This window comes from Camelina sativa, chromosome 15 (genome assembly GCF_030686135.1).
Source record: "Camelina sativa cultivar CO46 ecotype springtype chromosome 15, ASM3068613v1".
Classification (NCBI taxonomy): Eukaryota; Viridiplantae; Streptophyta; class Magnoliopsida; order Brassicales; family Brassicaceae; genus Camelina; species Camelina sativa.
In genome coordinates this window covers 17,044,307-17,063,196 of record NC_141894.1, presented here as the reverse complement: position 1 = coordinate 17,063,196, position 18,890 = coordinate 17,044,307, and the positions used below count along the sequence as shown (strand labels likewise).

The following is an 18,890-nucleotide window of genomic DNA, read 5'->3' as shown; positions in this document are numbered from 1 at the left end:
GTTGTTGTTAGTTGAAAATTTGTTTTGTGGAATTGTTGCAAGTGTTTTTCTTACAAATAGTATGCATATTTTTAATATCATTTTGTGGAAGTATAATGATTGTAGTTTGTATTGATTGTTGCATATGGTATATATAATATACCTAATGATTTATATTTTTGATTCTTGGGTTTAGTTTTCTTTACCCATACCCATTATCATGAAAGTAGATGGATCAGTTCTTATTTATTTAAGGCTCATATTTACACTACCTTTTTATATTTAATGAGAATATTATGTTTACTGTTATTATTAGGCATATTATAAAATTACATGTCGGTTTGGGTTTACAAATGAAATGGTTAGGATTTAGATTTTACAATTAAAATGAAATTATATATCGGTTTGAGTTTATAAAAGAGCATTTTGAATTTTTAATCTTATAATAATATATACAGATTTTATTTCGTTATTTTATAAGAAAATATATAAATTAGTTATTAAATGTATTATGACATGTCAAATTATTATTGGATAAATTAAGGAGAGGTGAACAAAGAAGTTCACTTTAGGAGTAAACCTAAGAATTGTTCATGTTTAAATGTGATTTAACTACAAAATTATTTGCTTACCGTATATGAATGGAATGTGTACGTACGTACTTCTTAATTTATTATTGGAAAAGTTTATTGCGGGTTCGTCTATTTAATTAGTAATTCCGTTAAGCTCTATGGTCAAATCGATTATAATTGTTCTAACAAAGTGTGTGATATGTAGATTCTCTAACATGACGGAGTATGTTGGTTCGGCCTAAACCTGCTTATATGATAATTCCATTAATCGGTTAGTAATATCATACTTATGTTTATAGATATTTCTGACTTAAAAAATAGGATTGACTTGAACCAAATAGAAGTTTCCAAAATATTATTGAATGTGTGGCATTACAAAATTCCCAAAAATTGAAAACTCTTTACTTTTGCATAAGCATTTGGAAATTATTGAAATTAAAAACTTCAAAACACAAAACAAAGACGCAAAAGTAATAAGATACACAGAGGAAATCATGGATAGATGGCTACAACCATCTGATATCTAGATTCTTGTCATATTCAGTTTCTTTTTTTTATTTAAAAGAATCATTGTTTTGATCATTCATCCATTATTATTATAAAGTGCTTGTAAAAAGTACAATCCCTGTAACAAAATTTAAAAAACCCATAAGTATATTAATTTGAACGGATGAAAGGTTTTTGTATAAGTTCATAGATTATTAAAATACCTAGTAATCATGATCTATTCTGCTTTCTCCATTGTAATCTATAAGTTTTTGAAAACTTCTTTAAAGACTACATTCAGTGTCCTCATCTTTGTCAACAATAAAGATTTTTAATCATTTGTAAGAGTATATTGCCTCCAACTGTATACAGTTAGTTATTACTTGTATCTTCGAAGTTGCCTTAGGCTCCATTTTTTTTTGGAAAAATAGGTGTAGGTTTGCGGTATTCGAGATGAGTAACACCTTGATCATGTATGCTGTATTTATAGTAGTAGGTCATGTTTTAAAGAATATCTCATAGTATTTAAGATTTGATCATATCATCTATCCAAATTTGGTAAGTTGCTAAGATTTGGTGAATTAGAATATTTCAAAATCGAGAAAATTATGTTAATTATCCGAGATTTTGGTGTTAATTGCCAAATTCATTTTTTTTAATTAAACGCATTTTCATTTTTTAGAAGATATTCTAAGATTGAATTTCCACTAATCGTAACAATATGATTTTAATTGTTTCCATAATGTTAATCGTAACAATATGATTTACGTGCATAGGTTTTAATTATTAATTGTTTTAATGACATATGCTAAATATGTAGGTTAATTTGTTTAGATTTAATGGCAGATTTTAATTGCTTCCAATTTGTGTGTGTTAATAATCATTAAATATTTGTTTGCCTCGGAAAACTTAAATATGTTTGGCTCTGATTTTTGCTAAACTATATCTGTTTGGCTCTACATGATTTATATATATCCTTATTCTGTTTTTAGTGGTATTTTATGTAATAATATCTTAATCTATGTTTACTTATTAAAAATGCTTCCCTTTTAATAGTATAGATAAGATTTTAAGTCTAATCTGTGGAGGATCACTTGTAACCGTTGTTGTATATTGGGTTCTCAAAGAGGCGTGTCCGTGAAGGGAAGTACTTACTTTGTTTCTCACAAAACATGAAGGACAAGAGATTTTTTACTCTGTTTTGATTCTACAACAGAGACTTTTGGACCACCTCTGCCCTTTGATTTTGATAGTAAGTACATGACTTTATCTTGTGTTAGATCAATGTAGCTTGCGGCAACTACATCTGAGATAGATCATATGGATTACAACTAAGATTGAGCCCAATGCATTTTGGTGGAGCAAATTCTTTAAGTTGATATTCAACTTATGAGTAGTTCTTTCAATCTGATGATTTTAAAGTTGAGAGTTTCTTCACTGATAAGGAGAAGAAAGTAGCTGTGGTTGGTGTCAGATACTGTGACGAGGCTGGCTACAAGACATGTTTCGTGGTCGGAGAAGATGGATATTTCAAAGAAACGGATCTTGGAGTTGTGTTCTCTTATGGTACATGTTCGGTTCAGATCCTGTAATTAAGTTACAGTGTTTGTTTGCAGGATGCAACAGAAAAGGAGGATATTACTTATACTCTTATACTAGTCATATCTTTACAGCACCTTGTTTCATCTCTTTTTCTATTCATTAATCATTGTTTTGAACTAGCCTGTTTAGTTAACAAGACAACACAAACATGTATTGCCGACTTGAAACTAGACTTGGTTTCTAATTGTTGAATAACTCTAACTCAGGTAGAAGATATTTATCAGTACATTTAAACTTTGATATCTGTAAAGTTTTATGTACAAACTTATGGCCAAACTACTCCTGCCATGATACATTCCAGAACCTAGGCAAGGGTGCCGAAGGAAGGAACTATGCATTCCAACGCTGTTTCTAGGCTCTTTATTTGTCTCAGAGCAGGAATGTGTTGTATTAAAAACATGGTTTAATTTACCATCATCTGCTACTGCAGTTGTGTTTGCGATCAAGGTTGAGAATACTTTATTCAAATGCCTGAAGGAAATTGTAGCAAAAACCTGACCTGTCAACAAATTTTGTTACTGATTTGATCATTTCCGATGAATATAATGAACCAAAACACTTGCAGGATTGGATCAATTTCACCACACATAGACTTTGGGATATAATACAAGAAAAGGTAATAGCGCAGTAACTAAAGTAAGACCAAACAAATAACCAGATTCATGTCAAAATTTCAAAGTTCATAATCTGATACAATAGAAGGAACAAGCTACTAATAAGATCACAACCCTAGTAACACCCTAGTTCTAAGAAATTACAAAACCTCAACAGACACAAGACACTTAGCAGAGACAGAGAGCAAGGGAAGAGCTACTCTGTTCCATGGCAAAACAGAGGATTCCACAGCACCTGAACGACCAAAGACTGATGTTGTCGCCCTCTTTCAATCCGTTAGCCTCAACGATGTCGTTCCACCCACAAATCAAATTGTAATTCCAGCTTCCTTTACCTGAATCTTTCTTCATCTCCCATCTCTTCAGCATCACACCCCACTTTCTAGACCACTGATCCACGAGAATCGCTCCCACTCCAATCTTCTTATTGTGGTTGATGTCTTCGTCTATGATTCTCGACTCCACAGGCGTCAAGAAGTCGTCTCGGTGTAAGTTGTTGTAAGGCATTGAGAGACGGTTCTGTGTTGGGCTTACATCAGTCACGAACAGAGTCTTCTCAAAGATCAGTTTAGCGTCTCTGGCTCCGTTCATATCTCTCATAGCCTTGACAAGCCACTCAGGCATGTCTCTCGCCGTCGGGGATAAAGGAGCAACCTTTGCTTTCTTGTATCCACCAGTACGCTTTCTCTCTTTCACGGCACGTCTCTTGCGGCTTGTGCTCCCCGGTACTAAGCACAAAGACAGATCATCAGAACATGGGGAATTAGGGTTTAGTGAGTCTTTGATCATCTCCGTCTTCTCGGACTCAGCCGTTTTGTAATCCAAGAGTAAGAGTTCAGAACTAGGGTTTCGTAGGGTTTTCGTCTCGGAATCAGCGGCGGTGACACACGAAGAAGACAGCCATGGGAGTTGGTTTTGTGGGTCTTCTGTCTCATATTCAATAGGGAACTCGTTAAGATCGATGAGCGTTGAAGACGTAGAAGCTCTATTTAGAATTTGTTGTGGGTATCTTCTCTTCATCACAGACGATCTTGTTTTTCTCGGAAAGAGACAAAAGATTGTCTGAAGGCTTTCTTCTTCAGATAACATAACAGCCGCATCCACCAGCGTACAAAAATTCGACCACATCTTCTTCCCTGAAGTCGTGGGATGAACATCGTCGTGATACATGCTTTTCATTCTGATCGAACCGGAGACTCAAGTTCTTCTGAGATTTAATTTTAACAAAAGGAAAAAAAAAAGTTCTTCTGAGAGCAGAAACGTGAAGCACAATGGAATTGGAGAGAGATTAGAAACTGAGATCAGTAAATGATAATGAGAGAGCCGATCTCTTGCCTTATATAATCCTGCTTTCATTAAAGTTAGGGTTTTTGTGTCTTCCGTTTGAGTTTAGTTTGGTATTTTGGTTAATTACTGTGTTTAGTGACTAATTATAGCCGTTGGCTGATTTCTTTTTTCGTTAATATGGAAATAAAGGAATATAGATAGCTAACTTTAATTACGATTTAGTCCCTATGTCATTATTTCCATTTTGTTTCTTAGACTGAGAAGTAAAAAAAAGAAAAACTGATTATTAGGAAACTTCTTTGCCATTAGTTTTTTTATATTTTTTCCATCAAATATAAATAGGGAGAAATCCCAACGTAAATATTTCTAGCGTATATCCTTTGTGATTACATAAGGGAATAAAATCACAACATTTATTTGTTATAGTATAACAACCACAATTTTAAATATATCAATTTAATAATATTGGTTGTTATATTATATATTTTGCATGGTAGCACAGATTAATATACCTGTTATTTTTTTGTATATATTTTGATAACTAGCGAGGGAACATGAGATTATATAACACTAGATAAGGGCCCGCACGATGTGCGGGTTCAAAAATTGTTTAAAAAAATAATCCTAAATCTAAAACAAATTTTCAAAAATATATAAAGAATTTTTTTTTCTAAAGTAAATATATAAATAATTTAAGTTAGAGAATATTTAATTTACCTTCATACAATTATTTATATTTCTATATTTTTAGTATATTATAATAATTTAAAACTAAATTCTATCCCACTAAAACTTTTGTCAAATATTCATCATTACAAATATTATTATTGTCAAATTTCAAAAACGTTTCACAACTTATTCACAAAATATTTTACATGCAGCAAATTCATCAAAGCAATATCTAATAAGTAACCACATACAATTTTACTCTATGTTTTACATTAAAAATATGTTCTTACACCCAAAATTATTTTATTGTTAAAGTATGCTCTTTATCACCACCTATAAAATGTCTTCTAAACAAATTAAACAAATTTTATGTTGTTTTACTTTCATTTTGGCATAATTATAGTTCTTATAATTACTAAAATTGTTTTGTGACATAATTTCTTTAACCATAAAGTTTTTTTTACTCCAAATATATTGGATGAACAACTGGTGAAAATTATCTACTCAATTACAATGATTTTATGACTAATCCAATAAAAATTGAGAAATTGAAAGAAATTTAATATAATATAATAAAAATAAAAATAAAAATTTGAAAATTTGAAAATTATAATCATGATGGTATATATAAGTCTTAGATAATTCAGATATACAAAATAGAAACTTTATATACAACCAAAACATGACATATGTCATAATCACGTTAAGGATCAACGACCTATTTACTTTTCAGAAGTATCCAATTGTACCAAAACAACTTAAAGTTATGACCTCGTCTCAAATATTCTCGAATCATAAATTCTCAACTTATTTTTACCCAAATCAAAAGTAGGGCGACAATATCCTGGAGAGGGGGATAATTTATTAATTATTCTCAACCTATTCTTTTGACATAATTTATTAATAATAATATACATGCTTAGTGAATTACTTTTTTGTTTATACATGTCAAACTCTTATTGAGAAAACACGTATAACATAAGTAGCCTACAATAGAAAATATATTAGTTTTGTTAATTTTCCTTTTTGATTTAGAATTTTTTTTAGATAAACATGTAAATTTTATTTAGATTTAATGTTATTTTTTAATTAGCTGTTTTGAAAAATAATAATTTTGGACACGTGTACTTGACATGTGGCTAATTTGAAAACCCAACTTTATATAATAAGATTTTTAATATAATAAAAAGATTAATTCAAGCTTTTTTCCTAAGAATGCCAATCGGTTCTCCATGATCTTCGTTTTCTTTGCATGTGTCTTCACAAATCTTCTTGCAGTACTCAGTGTCCGTAATTGGCTAACCATAGAGACATAATTTTTTTTTTTTTGTGTGCAAACAAAGACATAAAATTTAATGTGCTAGGTTATATAGTATAATTATACGACCAAATATGGATGACACATAATATATTTATTTTACCAGGTAGTGGTTAAGAATCTTTGTAACAGTGAAACTTTGATATAGATGGCACATAGTATATTTATTTTAGTTGTTTTGTTTTTAATATAATAAGATTACAATTATATTATGCTTTGTTTTACCAAGCTTGAAAACTGTGGTTTTTTATCGTTAAAATTGACATATGTCACGATCTGATGAGTTACTAACTTTGATCTCTAATCGTTAAAATTGACACATGTCACGTTCTGGTGAGTTACTAACTTTGATCTCTAATCGTTAAAATAGACACATGTCATAATCTGGTGAGTATTTAACTTTGATCCCTGATCGTTAAAATTAACATGTGTCACGATCTGGTGAGTTACTAATTTTTTTAAATTGACATGTGTCATGATCTGATGAGTTACTAACTTTGATCTCTGATCGTTAAAATTGACATTTGTCATGATCTGGCGAGTTTTTAACTTTGATATATGATCGTTAAAATTAACATGTGTCACGATCTAGTGAGTTACTAACTTTGAGAACCAAGATTTATATAATAAGATTGGATATATCTTTAAGAGTGATTGAAATTGGTTCTCGTTTTCAAAAAAATATTAATATACCATCCATCGGCATTATCTTCATAATTTTAAATTTCCCGGTAGTTAAAACAATTTCACAAAATCTTTGGCTTGTTATCTGAACAATTTTCTAAAATTTAGGTTTTTTAGTCATTTTTCTCTAAACTTTATTAGTTCGTCTGTATTTAAAAAGTCAGGCAGTGAGCATAAAGCAAAAAACATAAAACCCTAACACAACAAAAATCAAAACCACCGGCACTTTCTTCCTTCGGAGATCACAATGATGATGTCGGAACTTCCGGAGGATTTGTTAGAGGAGATATTCTGCCGCGTTCCGGCTACATCTTTGCAACGGTTACGATCTACTTGCAAACAATGGAACCTTTTATTCAACGACATGAGATTCACAAGAAAACACTTCCATAAAGCCCCAAGACAATCTCTTATTCTCATGTTGAAGAAGTTTGGGTTTTCTTTGATCAACATCAATCTCCACAGAGTTTTACCTATAGAGTTCACTGGTGAACTTAGCCTAATAAACCCTTATTCAAAATTAGATCTCATGATCTCTCAATACTGTGACAGTTCTGACGGCTTATTGTTATGCGTCAGCAAAGATGCTATGCTCGTGGTATGGAACCCGTGTACCGGTCAAACCAAGTGGATCCAACACAGATTGAGTGGCTACAGCTACACCTATGCTCTTGGATCCTACCAAGACAAAAAATCTGGCAATAATAGCTACAAAATATTGAGCTACAAGTTTTATGGTGACCCAGAATTCGAAATTTATGACATTAACTCAAATCTATGGAGGAGTCTTGATGTCACTGTGGACTGCACCTATAGGTACATTGGGAACGTGTCTTTAGAGGGAAAGACTTACTGGTTTGCTAGAGATGAAAAAGAGACAACGCTTTGCCTATTATCCTTAATCAGTTTTGATTATACAACAGAAAGATTTGAACGTCACTGTCTCCCGTCTCAATATCATGGTTACCAAAACGTCTCTATATCTCTTGTCGGAGAAGATAAATTTGCCGTGTTACTACAACCGATATATGCATTGAAGACAGAGATATGGGTGACAAATAAGATTGGCAACAAGACCAAAGTGTTGTCGTGGATCAAGTCTTAGCGGTGGATCATTTGAAGGTGGAACTTCGTTTCCACGTAAAATTCTTGGTAGATGAGGAGAAGAAACTCTTCGTGTTTACTCAATACGCAAAACAAAGTTGCAAAAGCATGGTATACATCGTTGGAGAGGACAATGAAGTTAGGGAAGTCGCTTTTGGAGACGAATATAGACCATTTTTGTTTAATTATGTTCCAAGTTTGACTCAAATTCAGCAAGGTAATGATTAAGCAAAGCCTATTAGCAAACCTCTTTCTTTATTTTATATATATATATATATTTTTTTTGAACTTGTTTAATTCACTGTTAGGTGTTTTTCCCTATATTCGTTGCTTAAATTTGTAATTAACACAGTTTTTTAAAAGTTTTATGATCAAATGATGTTTCCTTACATAAACAAGAGATATGTTTCAGTTTTAGCTTCTGACATTTGACAGCAAAGTCAAGAAAATTTGGACATTTTTTTCTAGGGTTGTGGTCCTTGTGGAATGAAAGCCTATATCTCTCATGAACAAGAACATGGTTTGACTGGACCAAATTTGTGTGTTTTTTTTTATTTTTGTAATCGAGGAGTTAGAAGACAGAACGGCCCATTACGTGAAGAGTTTGGTCCAGTCAATTATAAAACTACGAATTTGTCCCACATCGAACAAAAACAAAACTAGACGTCGAAAGACTCCCATATAAAAGAACATTTGGTGCCTATTTGCTTACCCATGGAGCCGTGTGGTGAGCGCAAAGCGAACTATTCTTTCGCCTTTTACTAAAGAATACCGTGTGCTCTCCACATTAAACGGCATACACCTATTTTTGGAGGAGTAACTTCTTTTGAAGTTTGCTCCATTAATGCCTCTTAGTTCAATTTTAATTAGTTCTCAAACCTAGAAATATCTTTTGAAGTTTGCTCCATTAAAGCCTCATAGTTCATTTTTAACTAGCTCTCAAACCTAGGAATAGGTTGTGTAACACAATTTTGATTGTCTGAAAATTAGAGACCATGAGAGTCTCTGGTTTGCTGAAAAAACATCTCCTTCTAGAGCAGATAAAATTGGTTCAAACCGCTCGTTTGATATTCCAAGATCATGATTCTCAACGCATCTCCTTAACCTTAGGCTTTTACATTCACACAAAAATTCAAAAGTTAAAGCAAAGCATATTTCTCCTAACCACATGTTATCAATTTGCTATCACAGAATTAATATATAAAGCCTTCGAGCATGTTAAGAAAGAAGATATACTTGTGACTTTGTTAAACACATCAGCACTTGTAGGGTTGTACCAATTGTGAGTATGAGTAAAGATGATGAAATCTCTGATGGTTGATTACTCATCGTCTTTTCTTCTTTAAAAGCGACGCAGCACGAAGAAACATTTTATCAACTTCATCAAAGTCTGGGGACTTATCATCATTCTCCTCATCTTCTGATTTAGCCTTCCCCGGATCACCAAAATCTCCCTCTTCTCTGCTGTTGTTTATCGCTGGGAACTTCTCAAACTCTTCAAGAAAGAGCGGTCGCTCTGTTTTCTCGTCTTCTAATTCCGAATCAGTCTCAAAAATATCAGAAAGATCTGAGTCCGTCGCTAGTTCTGATCCTGCTTCTTCTTCTTCTTCTTCTTCTTCTTCTTGCTCATCCTCCAAACACTCTCCGCTTCTTTCTATAATCTTCTTCAACTCTTCCGACCTCTCTTGAGTATCATCAACCTTAACATTCGGGTCATCTCGCTGCGTCTCACCTTGCGCTTGAATCAACTGAAGCTCTTGTTCAAGCCTCGGAATATACTTTCTAACCGCACGAAGCGCATCCCTGCATTTAGATTTGTCCAAAGCCTTTTTCCTCGGGAGAGTAATCCTCGGCGACATGATCTCAGTCGGAGGTTGAACATAGTTCTTCCCTCTGTACATAATCACCGTGTTCCCTTCGTGAACATCAAGCACAATCCCTCCAGTCAACCTAGCTAACTCAACAGCAATCTCCTTCACTTCATCAGGCGTAAACGTTTTGATAACAACCTGTAACGTCTGATGCTTCTTCCAGTGAAGATGCATGTTCAGAATCACTCCTTGGTATATACCACGTCTCCCTACCGGAACATAGTTCTTGCACTTCAACCCCATTTTCAGGTAATAAAAATGCTCTTCTGGTGTCAATATCTCAGGGTCATGTCTCGTTTCTGCTGACTCTGAAGGTTCTAGCTTCTTCATCGTCTCCATAAGACGTTCCTCTTTCTTCCGAGCCTACGGTAATAATAACAGACGTAAACACCAACATAAGAGATAACAACAAATACACATTTTGTAACTAAGATGACTAACTAACCTTTCTTAGTTTGTTAAGTATTTTTTCTTCAGATGTCATTCTTTCAAACTCTTTCTTTTTCTTCCACCGGAAAAACTTTAGCCACCGCACAACTGCTCGTTTACCTTTCAGTTTTTTCCTCTTCGGTTTAGTAGAAGCTACTACTCCTTCTTGACTCAAACTGTTCTCAGATTTGCTCACGGAATTGTCGGTCTCACGAGCTGTAGTCGAATGAAACCAAGATGATCTTAACAAGCCAACGCTACACATTGGTCCATTAAGAGAGTCCTTATGCAACAACACCTTGCACAAAATATTACCAGAGCTACTACATTATAAGTTAATATGTCTGTGCAAATAATCTCTGAGCAATCAAATTAACAGTAACAATTTTTACTCAATTTGAATCCAATTTCATAGTTGTTGATCAATCAAAAATGGATTCACATCAAAGGAAAAAATCTTAGCATAAGTGCCTCGAACTCTGTATGCTCCCGAAATAAAAAAGCTCGAGCTGGAATGATTTGATGGAAGACTAGTAGTACCTGAGAGAGCGATTCATGGAATTAAAGCTGGAAAAGAGCGGCGACGAGGAGGTTAAGAACCCTAGCTGGCGATATTTACGGCGTAGAAGCATTGAAGCCGACGTCAGAAACCCCATCTCTTCTCACCGACGGTGTTAACTGCCTCTGCCGCCTAGCCTAGTGCCAGTGCGTTTTACGAAGCTAAAATGGGTCTCTCTCTCTCTCTCTCTCTCTCTCTCTCTAGGCACAACAATTACAGGTTCGTAGACCGGGTTTAACCTGTCACGTCTCGACCAAACCGATATTTTGGTTTGGTTCAGTTTGTTTTTTGGTCACGGTTTGGTTCAAGATTTTAGCCAAAGACAGACAAATGAGAGATTCCGTTGTGTGAAGTTTTCAAATGTTTAGCTCAAAACTTAAAGGAAAGAAAGAAACATGATCATCTCAATGAACACCATATTGGCTGATCATCTTCTTGAGATCTTCTAGGGTTCTTCCTTTGCTTCAGATCCAATCGATGTCTTTGAGTCCAATAAGCTGAATGCTTCTCTTCCATTATTTCTTGATACAAGAAAAGGTTACCAAACTCCATCCGCATCATATCTGTTACGTCTTTTTCGTGTGTGAGAGAATATACCAACAACACTTTCTAAAAAGCATAGTAACTTCAGTCAGATCTCAGACAAAGAAATGGAAGAACAAAATTGCATTTTAATGTTCTCAATTTGGGTATACATTGGTTTTGTGATGACCAGAAGAACTAATCATAGCTCATCAAAATTTATAGCTAAATCGTTTGACCAATCAATCTCTGATGGGTTGCTGTCCGAATCAGGATCGGTATCTGAAGATTCCAATGTTTTGTCTAAAGATTCCGCCAAGTCAGCCTCCCAAAAGCCTAGTCTACATGCTTTCTTGTAAGTCTCGTAACCTGCTGCTCTTAGTCCTTCTGCAACCATCTCTTTTAAGGAACCACCAAGTTGCTCTTCATTGTTAACCGCAGTGACGAAAGTTTCTGAAGGACCTGACTCCCAAAATACCACGATTGCACAGCTCTTGTCTAAATATTTAACATCAAACTCTTGAGTAAAGACGGGGTGTGACTTTTGTAGAACATTCTTCAGCTTTGCAGCTGTCATCTTTTTCGTTAATCCCCATATGAACACCAAGTTCTCAGAGCTTACTCTCCGGCTGTTCTTTGACCAAACTTTAACATTCTCATCACCTGCGTTTTGAGAACAAGAGGTGACAGAGCTTTCGTGTTCATCAGAAGCCAAAGCTTGGAAATCTTCATTTGGTTCGACAGTTGACAGATCTGATTTCTGTATGGTACGAAGTTTTGCAAATAGCTGAGATATCATTACAGCGTTCTGCCCGTGACTCTGATAGCTCTCACTTAATTTGACCTGAGAGCCTAATAAGAGAAGCCAATAGAGTCAATATCCATTTCACACAAATTTCAGATGTTTACGAAAGCGCACAAAACAGAAATCAACATCTTAGAAAGAGAATTCTCACCTTGATTAGCCACTTCCACATCCACAGGTGCGAAGAACCGATTCAAGGAGGACATAGCTGCAGGTAGATTACTTATATTACTTAAGGGACTAATTTCTTTCATGAACTGACTGAGATCCACAACACTGGGAAATGCAGAGCTCAGTGAACTGCTGAAGTCATCCACATTTGCAGGTAGAGGACCAAGGAATTTGGCATGAATGGAAGTAAGATCTGCAGCAGGTTGAGCATAAGATTACCATCCATGGAGGACGGGGCGGGAAAAGCTAATTTTACATGCAAACTAAGGAGAAGAAATTTGTGATTACCACTAAGATAATTCTGGGAAATGACAGGTTTCTGTGACGAGGAAATCAAATCTATCACTTCCCGGAAGCCACGAACTCGCCTGTTTTCTTTGTTTTCAAGATCTTGAAGCTCTCTCTGTCCAAGAACATAAATTTAGATACATTTTATTCAAGAGACCTTCACCATCATATCAGTCATTTGTCCAGCTAGGGAATATCCAAAATAAATCTCCCTACCATAAAAAGATCCTTGTCCTCCTTCGAACTCATGAAGACAGTCCGGACAGCTTGTGTTCCTCTGCTCTTTGAAGCGACGAGTAGAGGGACAACATCTTCAGAGAACTCAGTCAACATCTGGAGTGACAAATTCAGAAGCATATTAAGAAATTTATCAAACTAGCCATCAATATACAGACTGCATTTATCGTTCCAACTATCAACTAAACTTATCTACCTCTAGAATGAGTTGCACTTGACGCTCACTGCAAACATCAATAGTCAAACACAGCCTTGAACCATACTGCTCACTCCCTAACACCAGTCTTCTCAGAGAGCTCACTAAATCATCTGAAAATTAAACAAACAGAAACATCATATAAAAAAAACTTGAAAACTGAAAGCAAAATGAGAATCATATGAAATTATCTAACACTCGCTATTACACCATCTCCTGTCTTTATGCTTGAGTCTACACAAGATTTTCTCCAATTCTTGACACGTGACCTAATCCTTCCAACAAAGACAGTATCAGCTACAGTAGCTGGAGAAGAAGAAGATACAGCGATAGGATCAGCTAATATCGGATTCCCCGATAGAAACTTCGATGCAGACTCTTGTGCTCTAGATAAGTATGAAATTCCTGTAAAAAAAATGAATTAATCAAACTACAGTTTATAGACCAAACTCCTTAAAAGAAACGAATGAAAGGTTACAAAAGAGATAGAGCAGCAATAATAAACCTTCATAGATACAAGTGTTGAAATCAAATCCTTCTCTAGCCATGGATGTTAAACGAGAAGCTTGACAAGAGAAGCTATAAGAAGGCATCCCACATTTCAATTCATCCCGAGGGAACAAATGAAAGTTATATCTACAAAAATCCATAAACCCTAATCAATCAGTTTGGCATAAATGAAGAAACTTGAGAACATAGAGAGAGAGAGAGAGAGAGAGAGGTTTAAGAGTCATACGGATGAACAGTGAGTTTGGAGCCTTGAAGAGAGAAAGGGCAGAGAGCGAACTGAAGAATCTGGTAACGTTCAGCGGCATATTTAGCTTTCAAGTAGCTAGTTTGCGGCGTATCAATGGCGGAGACACGGTGCCACGCGGCGGCGTACGAGCCGGTGTTTTGTAGTGAGAGAGCTATGAAGTCTGATGAATCGATGGAAGCACGAATCTTATCGAGGGTTACATGAAAGTTAGATTTTTTCACTTGCTTTACACTCCATCTTCCCTGGTTTAGGGTTTTACTATTGCCGGCGGTGGCGGAGATTGACGAAAGGAAGCGTCTTTGCATCTTTGAGCAGCACCGGAATGATGATGAAAAGGAGATGATTTCAATTAGTAACGATATTTCGGTTCGGTTCGGTTCGCTTCCGGTTCAACTTTTTATGGTTTTCTAAAAATGTTGGTTTATTAGTAATAGGAATAGTTTATTCCCATAGTTTATACAGTTTGGTACGATTTCGATTTTGGTTTGGATTATTGTTAAATACAGTATATCTCAATTTTTTTTAGTTTTAATTTCTCTTGAAAAAAATACAAAACTTCACATGATTTTTTTTTTAAAGCATTTTTTTTGGGTATACGAAAATAGAATCCTTCACATTTTTATAAATTACATTACAAAAACTAAAGGTTTTTTTAACATTAGTTTTATTAAAATTGAAGTTGAGAGAAAATATGAATTTTATTGTAATTTATATATTTTTTCCGGCTAGGAAACGGCTATAGAAGTCCAAAGCTTCACGCGGTTTGTATTCTGGAACGGTATGTCCTGAACCCTACAAGCAAAATATTCGAACATTAACACAAACAAACACAATGTTTATCATATGTAGAATATGAAGAAAAATGAGTGTGATCCTTACTTTGATGGTTATAAATGTGAGATTGTTCGCATACCCTTGTGTAAACCTACCATATACCCAAATCGTGGAAACAGTGAGTTGAGAAACCAATTGATAGAAAGATAGCTGTGAAGGAAAAGAAAAAAAAAAAACACGAATTACCCGGCAACTTGGTGATTTGAAAACCATGGCCTCCATTCATCAATCACTTTGTATCCCATTGCCTTAGTCCATGCTTCAGAGCCAGTATATGGTACACACATATCATGATCTCCGCTGCAAAGAATAAAATTTTTATTATATGTTTTATATTTTCATATTATTATTAGTTACCCTTTAATTCAATTCTATGCACCTGTAAATGAGAGCACGAATGCCACTAAGAGTGAGGTTTCTATGGAGTTCGATCATGCTACCAGTGTCGTGTGTATATTCGAGTTGGTTTGAGCATAGCATCCATTTTCCAATCTCGCTTTCCTATCAAAGTTTCGGAAAAACAAAATCGAAGATGTCAAAACATTATCCATCAACAATCAACTTATAACAAAAAAACATATAGAGAAAATTATGATGATGAATTGGATAAAGACCTCTTTAGCATGAATCGCTTTCCTTACAGCTGGATCGTTCAACCATTTGGTCGCAACTACATCGTTCTGCATCCATTATTAACTTTTAGTTTTTAAAATAGTAGAGAAACGTATGATATCAAATGTATCACATTCATTTCTAGATTCTAATTTGATAAAATCAAATTATTGTTTCCAATGATCAAAATTTAGCAAAAAAATATAAGAGGAAAGATGCATGATCTGGGTTTAATTACTACTTACAATGCAAGGAACACTAGATTCAGCGAGGAGTTGAGACCAACTGGGTATAATGCCTGGACGCACAACGGAACCTAGAGGCCATGCACGACCAAACATTCTCTTTCTCACTGCCAATGGCCTTTCTGTTTTGCCTAGCGTAAGGAGACTCTTAGGGAGAGATCCGATATCTAAGGCGGATAGATCAGATGTTCCGTGGTAGCACGGTTCTAGGATGTTATATATGTTCAATGAGCTCACAGTGTCTGATACTTTTTTGAGCTTATTAAGACATTCTTTACTTTGATCTGATTGACCAGTATTATAGTACGTTCCTTTGCACACTAATTTAGTTTCCTGCCATTTCGTATTACACATTAGTGGAACAAGAAAATAATGAAGAAATAAAACGAGGATTATGAAAAATTGACCAACAAGATCAAACCTCATATAGTTCATCAGAGATAAGTCCCATCCCATGTGTGAAGGGAACAAGAGCATTAGCATCAAACACCTCATCAGCAACTCCATTACCCACCAAATATCCCTATACAACTCAAATTAAGATTCCAATATACGAATACATTAATTAGCATCCTTAATATACTTAATGGTGTTTCTTTAACTCCAAAACCATACTGAACTTTGAATCTGAAATATTTATATACTCTTAACTATTGGTCGTACCTTTAAGTTGATAACCGGATTTGCCACTTTCTTATTTTTCTTACTTGTTTTGTTTGTTCTCATTGCATTTTTATTTCCTACAAAAACAAGAAAATGATGAGAAAAATTGGAGATTAGATTATTTTCTAAGTCGGCTAACATATGCAAATGAGTTAAGATGATGACCTTTAACAACTTGAGAAGCAAGAGTTGGCACATAGATACCAGCATATGATTCTCCTGAGATAAAGAACGGATTTGACTGAAACTGTGGAAACATCTTAAACCACTATTGAACAGTGGAGGCAATAGTTAGTTTCTTGACTCACACAAAACACAAGGAATATTTTAAAAAAATTCTAGTCACATTCTTATGTCACCTCGACAAGGAATGTGTAAGAATCAGAAGCGGTTTTCGTATCATTAGTTGTATAATCAGAATTTTTCTTTGAGTAAGAGAATCCTACACCAACTGGAGAGTCAAGGTATATGATGTTGGACACCTGAAAAAAAAAGTACATTCTTAAAAAATTAGAGCAATTGCTTCTTTTTTTTTTTGGTAGAAAATGTTCAAAAGTAAGCCAATGTTGTTGTTGTTGTTTTTTTTTTTTTTTTTTTTAAGTATGTCAATGTTGTTTTTGTTTTCCACCTTGGACCAACTATAAGGATTGAGATGTAGAAGATCTCCATTTTTCTTTTTTGGATTGAAATTGAATGGACCTGCAATAGTATTGAACAATTCAATATAGTTAATATATGGAATTGAAACCACACTTGGACCCTATATCTCTAGTTATATATCTCTCTTTCAACACAAGAGAAGCTATGTAAAGCTTACCATGCTCGTAGACAAATCCGTCCATGCTAGAGCAACCTGGACCACCATTAAGCCAAAGCACAACTGGATCTGTTGAAGCATTTCTCTCTGATTCCACAAAGTAATACCATAGGTTCTTACTACGTTCTTTATCTATTGCCACATACCTTAGATCACACACAACATTTTATAAGAAATGAAAGGTTAAACACTATTTTGAAAAAAAAAATATAATCAAAACGTCATCATAGGAACATTAAGTTTTACCCGGCATAGTGTTTAGATGGAAAAGTGCCGTTGAAACCAGGAAGCTTGGTAATGAGAGCAGATTCTGGAGCTGACTCTGTTATTGCAAAACAGAAGGACAACAATATCGAAGCAACAATAGCTTCCATTAACAAACCCATTTTGATGTAGAACTTAGATTTACAATTACAACCAAATTCTTCTTGTTATAACTTTATAAGAATTGTGGTATTGTATAAGAACACTACATGGAAATAAATCTTGGGAAATATTGTGTGGTAAGTCAATAATAACAAGACATTTTTTTGGAATAAAAACATATTAGGTGAAATATGATAAAAGATAACTATGAAATCAGTTTGTTCAAAAAAAAAAAAAAAGATATCTATGACATCAAATACAGATGTAAAAAGAACATCATACTTAAAACGAACACATGGAAATAATAATAAAAATTAAGGGGAAACATTTTTATTACTAAAAGAGAGATAATGTTATTATTTGTAAGCAATAAAATTTAGTATCTTTTCAAATATAAAATATTTTCTATGATATTGTTTTAATTTTTAAAATAAAGTTATATTGTATATTTTACCATATTGAGAATTTATATAATATATCATACTTAAAATAAAGTTATATTGTATATTTTACCATATTGAGATTTTATATAATATATCATATTTAAAATTACCAATTTGATTATGTTAAGCATATATACTTTATTTATATATATGATGATTATAAATTGATATCTATTTTTGGATTAAATTTCACTTTGTGGGGGTTTAATTGCGCTTTATTTTTTTTTGCAAATGGATGGTGAACTTACAATAAAGATTTTTCTTTTTTCGTAGTGTTTTGTAGGAAATACATATAATTTTTTTTTTTTTTTTTATGGTTAGCATAAGTATTGGTTGTATAGTTTGTAGAGTTTCAATTTATATATGCATTGATATATTTGTATTATTGTTATTGAATTAATAAAGAATGATGTTGATATATTATTTTAAAATTTTCATTATTTTAAATAACTATTCCAATTAAAATCCGTAATAAAAAATTTCAAAAAATTAAATGGTGAAAATACATGAAAGTAAATTATGAAAAATCACAATAAAAATTATTATTTTTTCTATAACATCAAATAGTCGAAAACGGTGGGAAATTTTTCGTCTACTATTCCACCAAAATTTATGACGGTTTTTTCTATAAATTTTTTTGTTTGAAATTTCACCTGTTTTAACATAGTACTAGGACCTGATCCGCGCTACAGCGCGGGAGAAAATTGTATATACATGTTCATTTTAACTTTATAAGATAACAATGAAGTGATGAAATATA

At 33.8% G+C, this 18,890-nt stretch overlaps 3 protein-coding genes, 1 non-coding gene and 2 pseudogenes across 8 annotated transcripts; 2 read left to right on the top strand and 4 right to left on the bottom strand.

The window, feature by feature from the left end:
- Positions 1 to 3,271: 3,271 nt before the first annotated feature.
- Positions 3,272 to 4,432, bottom strand: LOC104747088 (B3 domain-containing protein At5g24050 pseudogene; annotated as a pseudogene). The gene has a single exon (XR_015581912.1). The product of XR_015581912.1 is annotated as a B3 domain-containing protein At5g24050 pseudogene (transcript).
- A 3,026-nt stretch (positions 4,433 to 7,458) lies between these two features.
- Positions 7,459 to 8,543, top strand: LOC109129206 (putative F-box protein At3g25460; annotated as a pseudogene).
- Positions 8,544 to 9,033: 490 nt separating this feature from the next.
- LOC147926756 (U5 spliceosomal RNA) lies at positions 9,034 to 9,150 on the top strand. Its single transcript, XR_015583037.1, has one exon. It is a non-coding gene; the product is annotated as a U5 spliceosomal RNA (small nuclear RNA).
- Positions 9,151 to 9,361: 211 nt separating this feature from the next.
- Positions 9,362 to 11,382, bottom strand: LOC104747087 (putative CRM domain-containing protein At3g25440, chloroplastic). 3 transcript variants are annotated; one of them, XM_010468656.3, is made up of 3 exons: positions 11,156 to 11,382; positions 10,632 to 10,938; positions 9,362 to 10,549 (listed from the first exon to the last, which is right to left on the bottom strand). In XM_010468656.3, the coding sequence occupies exons 1-3, from the start codon at positions 11,269 to 11,271 to the stop codon at positions 9,641 to 9,643; spliced, it is 1,332 nt and encodes a 443-aa protein (XP_010466958.1). In that variant the 5' UTR covers positions 11,272 to 11,382; the 3' UTR covers positions 9,362 to 9,640. The 3 variants fall into 3 exon arrangements, with proteins under 3 accessions (XP_010466958.1, XP_010466959.1, XP_010466960.1); XM_010468657.3 differs by having other exon boundaries at positions 10,632 to 10,935; XM_010468658.3 differs by having other exon boundaries at positions 10,632 to 10,913.
- Positions 11,383 to 11,825: 443 nt separating this feature from the next.
- Positions 11,826 to 14,579, bottom strand: LOC104747085 (poly(A)-specific ribonuclease PARN-like). 2 transcript variants are annotated; one of them, XM_087489186.1, is made up of 8 exons: positions 14,130 to 14,579; positions 13,899 to 14,029; positions 13,590 to 13,798; positions 13,394 to 13,506; positions 13,177 to 13,293; positions 12,961 to 13,075; positions 12,653 to 12,865; positions 11,826 to 12,548 (listed from the first exon to the last, which is right to left on the bottom strand). In XM_087489186.1, the coding sequence occupies exons 5-8, from the start codon at positions 13,291 to 13,293 to the stop codon at positions 11,899 to 11,901; spliced, it is 1,095 nt and encodes a 364-aa protein (XP_087345312.1). In that variant the 5' UTR covers positions 13,394 to 13,506; positions 13,590 to 13,798; positions 13,899 to 14,029; positions 14,130 to 14,579; the 3' UTR covers positions 11,826 to 11,898. The 2 variants fall into 2 exon arrangements, with proteins under 2 accessions (XP_087345312.1, XP_010466956.1); XM_010468654.3 differs by having other exon boundaries at positions 13,604 to 13,798; positions 14,130 to 14,468.
- A 75-nt stretch (positions 14,580 to 14,654) lies between these two features.
- On the bottom strand, positions 14,655 to 17,809 carry LOC104747084 (serine carboxypeptidase-like 21). The gene is made up of 13 exons (XM_087489077.1): positions 17,568 to 17,809; positions 17,322 to 17,467; positions 17,133 to 17,203; positions 16,864 to 16,986; positions 16,670 to 16,772; positions 16,505 to 16,581; positions 16,263 to 16,364; positions 15,842 to 16,174; positions 15,599 to 15,664; positions 15,364 to 15,485; positions 15,171 to 15,284; positions 15,030 to 15,075; positions 14,655 to 14,942 (listed from the first exon to the last, which is right to left on the bottom strand). The coding sequence occupies exons 1-13, from the start codon at positions 17,705 to 17,707 to the stop codon at positions 14,859 to 14,861; spliced, it is 1,527 nt and encodes a 508-aa protein (XP_087345203.1). The 5' UTR covers positions 17,708 to 17,809; the 3' UTR covers positions 14,655 to 14,858.
- Positions 17,810 to 18,890: the final 1,081 nt, after the last annotated feature.

Bases quoted from the DNA above. Each gene is read 5' to 3' on its own strand.
- LOC104747087 (XM_010468656.3), bottom strand. From the start codon at position 11,271: ATGGGGTTTCTGACGTCGGCTTCAATGCTTCTACGCCGTAAATATCGC. The intron at 10,939-11,155 runs GTACTACTAGTC...CTTATAATGTAG, and splicing joins TCCATGAATCGCTCTCTCAG to TAGCTCTGGTAATATTTTGT. The intron at 10,550-10,631 runs GTTAGTTAGTCA...TTATTACCGTAG, and splicing joins TACTTAACAAACTAAGAAAG to GCTCGGAAGAAAGAGGAACG.
- LOC104747085 (XM_010468654.3), bottom strand. From the start codon at position 14,455: ATGCAAAGACGCTTCCTTTCGTCAATCTCCGCCACCGCCGGCAATAGT. The intron at 14,030-14,129 runs GTATGACTCTTA...GGATTTTTGTAG, and splicing joins TCCAAACTCACTGTTCATCC to ATATAACTTTCATTTGTTCC. The intron at 13,294-13,393 runs GTAGATAAGTTT...TTGTCACTCCAG, and splicing joins AAGTGCAACTCATTCTAGAG to ATGTTGACTGAGTTCTCTGA.
- LOC104747084 (XM_087489077.1), bottom strand. From the start codon at position 17,707: ATGGGTTTGTTAATGGAAGCTATTGTTGCTTCGATATTGTTGTCCTTC. The intron at 17,468-17,567 runs GTAAAACTTAAT...GTGTGATCTAAG, and splicing joins CCATCTAAACACTATGCCGG to GTATGTGGCAATAGATAAAG. The intron at 17,204-17,321 runs GTAAGCTTTACA...ATACTATTGCAG, and splicing joins CGGATTTGTCTACGAGCATG to GTCCATTCAATTTCAATCCA.